The 6,219-nt window shown below is 42.5% G+C and overlaps 1 protein-coding gene across 1 annotated transcript in view; it reads right to left on the reverse strand.

The window, feature by feature from the left end:
- The window catches only part of PSMC6 (proteasome 26S subunit, ATPase 6), a 9,265-nt gene extending 3,230 nt beyond the window's left edge, over positions 1–6,035 (reverse strand). Inside the window, exons 1-10 of the mRNA XM_031066296.1 lie at positions 5,999–6,035; positions 5,605–5,657; positions 3,682–3,749; positions 3,183–3,297; positions 2,579–2,666; positions 1,683–1,744; positions 1,481–1,604; positions 1,293–1,354; positions 199–319; positions 29–109 (exon numbers count right to left, since the gene is read on the reverse strand). Coding sequence (XP_030922156.1) covers positions 29–109; positions 199–319; positions 1,293–1,354; positions 1,481–1,604; positions 1,683–1,744; positions 2,579–2,666; positions 3,183–3,297; positions 3,682–3,704 — 676 coding nt within the window. The 5' untranslated portion in view covers positions 3,705–3,749; positions 5,605–5,657; positions 5,999–6,035. The remainder of the gene's footprint in view (positions 1–28; positions 110–198; positions 320–1,292; positions 1,355–1,480; positions 1,605–1,682; positions 1,745–2,578; positions 2,667–3,182; positions 3,298–3,681; positions 3,750–5,604; positions 5,658–5,998) is intronic.
- Positions 6,036–6,219: the final 184 nt, after the last annotated feature.

Below are 6,219 nucleotides of genomic sequence, written 5' to 3' on the forward strand. Positions count from 1 at the left end.
GAATGACATCCAGGGAACTTCTACTTACCTATCTCACCATGTTTAGTGATAGGACCTGCATGAATCTTCAAAATATCTAATCTGGCTTGTTCATTTGGTAGATCGATATCTAGAAAGAATTACAGCTTCAATCAAAGCAGAAACCCACAATTCCCAGGGATTACATCCTCCTTGCAGCCACTGGGAAGAGAAACTCACGGATTTTTCTATCCAGCCTTCCAGGCCGCAGCAGGGCAGGGTCCAGGGTGTCAGGTCTGTTGGTAGCCATGATCATTTTAACTCTGTGCAGAGTGTCAAATCCATCCATCTGATTCAACAACTAACAGAGAACAGAATTTTGGTTTTAAACAACCCCAAATCTTCCCAGTCTGATTTTGTTTTTCCTGCCTAAGTATTCCTCACCAAGATGAAAAGCTCTGAAGTAAAAAAAAAAAAATCCTACAAGGCCTTGAGCTCCCTGAATATTCCATCCCAAGCAATGAAGAGCTGAAGAGACATTGAAAATGCTTTCCCCACAGAAAAGGACATTGAGCAAAGCTGAGCTCAAAACGTGAAACACTTGACTAAAACAATGAGGCAAAGAACATACTGCAAGGACTAAAGGAGCCAATGGCTGCCTGACACATTTGGATTGTAGTGCACCAAGGCCAGGACATTCCAATTAGACTTGAAGAACAGCCTCTGGAATACTAATCCACACACAGGAAGGCATTTCATTGTGAACACTCAAAGCACTTGCTCTTTGATCACCGTGATTTAATTCTCTATGGAAGGCAGACACATTCTTTTGAACCAGGCAAACTGTTTGCAAACACAGGCTAAGGAAGGTTCCCATTAGCTTCAGAATTTCTAATTGTCACCAGTGGTTTTAATATTCTCTTCACACAACCCAGTTTATCAAAGCAATGAATAAAGAAACAAAGAAATACAAGTGCTCCTCCTAGCTTTGAAAATCCAACTGCAACAGTTCAAAAATGTTACAGACTGTCTTTAGGACTAAAAGAGACAGAAAGGGGGGTTCTGCAAACCTTCAAAGATGCAGGGAGCAGCAGTAAGCAAAAGAAGATATCCCAAATCATTTCAGCAATTTAAAAAGATTCAATTAGTCTCCACATTGAACTCATGGCTGAGTTACCAGGACGTGCAGCTGCCTTTTGTAAAAGCAGCACTTAGTTCACTTCTAGTTTATTAACCCAGAAAAGGTTCTGCAAAGCCAGATCCCAGGTAACAATTCACACCTGTACTATTATTTAATGTGGCTGTGCAGGCCACAGTCAGGAATTGACACTCACCTCCATCAGAGTCCTCTGAATTTCTCTATCAGCTGATGTGCCTTCGGAAAAGCGGCGCCCACCTGCAGCACACCAAACCCATCAGTTCTGCTACTTGATTTTTGCCTTTCAAACGGGGGGAATTTGCTTTACAGCTGACTCCAGCCTTAAAAGGAGAGCCCAGCCACCCCCCAGGCCAGGAGCCTTACCAATAGCATCGATCTCATCCATGAAAATGATGCAGGGCTGGTGATCTCTGGCATAATTGAACATCTCTCGGATCAGCCGAGCGCTCTCGCCGATGTATTTGTCCACTATGGAACTGGACACCACCTTGGGAAGGACACAGGAGGATGAGGAGGCTGCAGAGCAAACAGACCCCAAGGGTGTGGGGGCAGTGCCATGACACACCTTGAGGAAGTTGCAATCCAGCTGGCTGGCAACTGCTCTGGCCAAAAGGGTTTTTCCTGTGCCTGGATAGACAAGAGATTGAAGCTGTTTAATTACTGACTCAACAATGCCTGCCAGTGACTTAGGAAGGAGGGGAAAAAGGGAAAGGGGAAAAAAGGGAAAGGGAAGAAAAAAGGAAAGGGAAAGGGAAAAAAGGGAAAGGGGGAAAAAAGGAGAAAGGGGGGAAAAAAGGGAAAGGGGGAAAAAAGGGAAAGGGGGAAAAAAGGGAAAGGGGGAAAAAAGGGAAAGGGGGAAAAAAAGGGAAAGGGGGGCAAAAAGGGAAAGGGGGGAAAAGAGGGAAAGGGGGGGAAGGAAAAGGGGGGGAAGGAAAAGGGGGGAAGGGAAAGGGGAAAAAAAGGGAATGGGAAAAAATGGAAATGGGAAAAAAGGGAAATGGGAAAAAAGGGAAATGGGAAGGAAGAGGGAAAAAAGGAGAAATGAAAAGAAAAAGAAAAATGGAAAGGAAAATGAAAAAAAAAGAAAGAAGGGGAAAGAAAAAAAGGGAAAGAAAAAAACAAAGATAAGATGACAGAGAGGAGAGAGAAGGGAGAAGGGAGAAGAGAGAAGAGAGGAGAAAGGGGGAAGACAGAGAGAAGAGAGAGAGAGAGAAGAGAGGGAGAGAGAGAAGAGAGAGAAGACAGAGAGAAGAGAAAGAAAGAGGAGAGAGAGTGGAGAAAGGAGAAAGAGGAAAGGAAAAAAGAAAAAAGAGAAAGGAAAAAGAGAAGAAAGAAAATAGAAAAATAAAAAAGAAAAAAGGAAAGGAAAAAATAAAAAGGGAAAGAAGGAGAAACAAAGAAGGCTCTTGCCACAGCCTGAAAAGAACAACCAAACACTTGTTGCCCTTTGCTGAGACTCACCAGGGGGACCGTAGAGCAGGCAGCCTTTGGGAGGGATAATTCCCACACGCTGGAACAATTCTGGGTTTGTCAGTGGCAGTTCAATGACCTGTGAAGGGACACACAGCAACCTGAGCCTCTGAGGTTTAAAACAATTAATGATGCACATGCCAGCCTGTTTTTTATCTAGCTGCATTATTTATTGGCAGCATTTCTGTGTGAGAAACAGTTTAATAAGAAAATGTGAGAGATCCTATGGATCAATCCACTCCCTTGCCTTGGCTCTGCAATTGCTGCTTCCTCTCAATGCTCTTTGCTCAAATCACATCCCTACTGCCCTAATTGCATTTCCCAGAGCAATCCTGATAGCTTTTGAGCAAAATTCCAGTCTGCTTTGCTGGCCCTGTCTCTTGAACTTCAAGGCACTCCCACAGCCTAAAGGGTCCTGGATCCTTTAAATCCTCTTCTCTAAAGGATTATCTTCATTTTAATCCAAGCACTTCAAATGAAACATGAAAAGCACTGATCTGAGAGGATCCTTGAACAGCCCCAAGGTGGTTTTGCCCTGCAAAGCTTCACTGAGAGCATGGATCAGGATCTGATGGGGGTTTGAGGCACTGGGTACCTCCCGTAACTCTCGGATTTGTTCTGACAGGCCTCCGATCTCAGAGTAGGAAACATCTCCTGGGTCCTCATGAGACATGTTATAAACCAGTGGATCCACTTCCCTGGGCAGGTATCTGGAAAACAAGAGTTAAGAGGAGATATTTTTATTGTGTAGACACATTTATAAATTAATAAAGTTATTCCCATAAACTGTATAGCAAGATGAACATTATTTCTTCTCTTCCCACCTCACGTGCTGAAAAAACAGAAAAAAACCCCAAACCTAGCAAACCTTTTAAAGTTTTAAAACACAGCTTAAAACATGGCTGAAATTACTGTAATTATTTTTCTAAAGAACAACCAGTTTCTTTTTAAATCATATAAAACAGACACACAAGTCTTCCCTCAAAATAACTGTCCTTACTTAAGCATTGCTTTGCAGAAAATGTTTACAAAATATTGCAGAAGTGATTATTCAAGTCTTTGTGTAATGTTTGACAAAAAGAGCAGAATCCTACCTCATAATAGTCAGAGTGGTCATGTCCAGAGCAACTCTTGTCCCTGGCTTCAGCTTACTCTTGTCAAGCTAGTCCCAAAGAAAGGAATTCTGTTAGAACCCCACTCCAACACAATCCCTGATTTTAGCCAAAATCTTCACTGGAGTTTGCACTCCTTGCTCCATCACACACAAGAAAAACCAAGGCTACAGAGTGACACACCAAGAAGTCATTAACTTACCTGCACCTCTTTTAAAACAAAGACTGTTTTCTAGTCCATCATTAATTTTTCATTTTACTGCTGTCAATCTGACTGCACCTGTGGGATCTAATCCTGCCCTCTGCTCCACACAGGAACAGTTGTTTCAGAATAACTAAACAACCCTCACAAAAAGTTCAACATTTCCCTGTGTCACTACTTCTCCTCTTTGAAGTCAGCTGTTCGATTATTATCTTTCACCTTGGATGCCTCCTCTCCTGCCTCAGCAGTTTTTGGCTGCTTATTCCATTTTTATGGGATTTTTAAACACATTCCAGTACACCCTACTCAATTTTTCTGGAATTAAAAGAGGATTTTGACAAACCTTTTCCAAGACTGCTGGAAGTTTCCCATTGTCCCTACTGGGGGATTGATAAGGTCCCTGCCACGTGGGTCCTTGACCCTCTGGAAGGATTTAGGATCAAGCTGTCCCCCTCCCTTACTGGAGTCACTACTAAGGCCTCTTTGCAGCTTCCTTATCCAAAGAACTTTATAACAGCTTGGAATTCTCTCAGATTCAACTCTGCCCAACAGACTGAAGTTATTTTGCAGTGAGAAGAAAACAAAGAGAAACCACTTGACCTTCTTAGCTAATGCACTTGAGATAGGGAAGTGATTCTGCTCCCACTTAAACAGCCTTGCTCTCCTCCCTCCTGAGCAGCAGCAGCTCAGCCAGGAGAGCTTTGATCAAAAATTCGTCCTTCTAGTCCAGGAGAAATTGTTTGTCTTTGATACTTTGACATTTTGAAAACAATCAGGGGTTTTTTGTTTGCTTTTTTTTTGTTTGTTTGTTTTTGTTTTGAGCCTCTGGTAGCAAATCAAGGATCTTTTAAGATAAAAGAGTGTTTTTAGTGAAGAATAAACTCCAAAATGCTGGTTCATCCAAGGACAATCAATCCCTTAGGATCCAGCTCTGTTTCAACACAGAACATCAAGATTACCTCACACGCCCCAGAGTGGAAATAATTTTACTTATGTCCCCAAAATTCTGCAATGAACATCAGTTTCTCTCCAGAAAGAGGAAAAAAAAAAAGAAGATATGGATAAAGATAATGGCTTTAGACAGGCAGAGGGTAGGTTTAGATGGGATTTTGGGAAGGAATTCTTGGCTGGGAGGGTGGGCAGGCCCTGGCACAGGGTGCTCAGAGAAGCTGTGGCTGCCCCTGGATCCCTGGAAATGTCCCAGGCCAGGTTGGACAGGGCTTGGAGCAGCCTGAGATGGTGGAAGGTGTTCCTGCCATGGCAGGCTGGAATGGGATCAACTTTGGTCTCTTCCAACCCAAACTATTCCATGATTTAGATACATGGTAAAATGACATTAAATCTAAAACTCAGCAGCATGACAGCAACAGTCACAGCACAGCAGCTGTGAAATTACACAATCAGTTTTCATAATAATTAATCTCCAGAGAGTCCAAAATCAGGCAAAAGGACAGAGTTTTGACTCAATAAAAATCATAAAACACATGCCAGATCCTGAGAATGCTGTGGATTATTTTGTCTGCACCAGGAAGTTACACTGCTACCACTCCAAAGGGAGAGGGGAGCAGGTACCAGTGTAAAATTGTGGTGTGCACATTACAGAAGAAAAAATAACACTCCACTAAGGACCCAGTGGATGAAAAGCAATGTTAATATCCCACAGAAAAGCAAATTTTAAATGAATATTCACAGAGATCAATTACCTGACGGCGACAGCCAACCACATATCTTGGTCCATTTGTAGCCTTCACAATGACTGGAGAAAGAAAATTAGAGAAAAAAACCCAAATTTACTCAATATACCCTCTGAGCTGTGATTTTGAATTAACCAGAACGCTTTTTGCCAATAATCTGACCACCAACACTTTAATTCTTTACTTCTCCATAACTTTAACAAGATTTAAATTTTAAAAGCTTATTATTTTATGGCTGCCCCATCCCTGGAAGTGTTCCATGCCAGGATGGACAGGACTTGGAGCAGCCTGGGATAGTGGGAGGTTGGAATGAGATGCTCTTTAAGGTCTCTTCCAACCCAAACCATCCCATGGCTCCATGATCTTCACCATCTCAGAGAATGCAAGAATTCATTGTACTCACACTTCTCCTCTGTCAGCTGTTTAAGCACCTCACCAACAATCTGTAAAAGAGTAAATACAACATGAGCCTCAAGGGAAATTAACATTGCAGCACTCAGACACCCTGTAACCATCCCTAACCCATCAGTTCCTCTTTGTTTTACCTGCACTGTTCCCATTTTCCCTTTCCTGATGCTAAAAATGGATGTAAAGGTTACTTCAACAGGCAGCAAAGGATGCCAA

The sequence above is a fragment of the Geospiza fortis genome, unplaced genomic scaffold (assembly GCF_000277835.1).
Source record: "Geospiza fortis unplaced genomic scaffold, GeoFor_1.0 scaffold23, whole genome shotgun sequence".
Taxonomy (NCBI): domain Eukaryota; kingdom Metazoa; phylum Chordata; class Aves; order Passeriformes; family Thraupidae; genus Geospiza; species Geospiza fortis.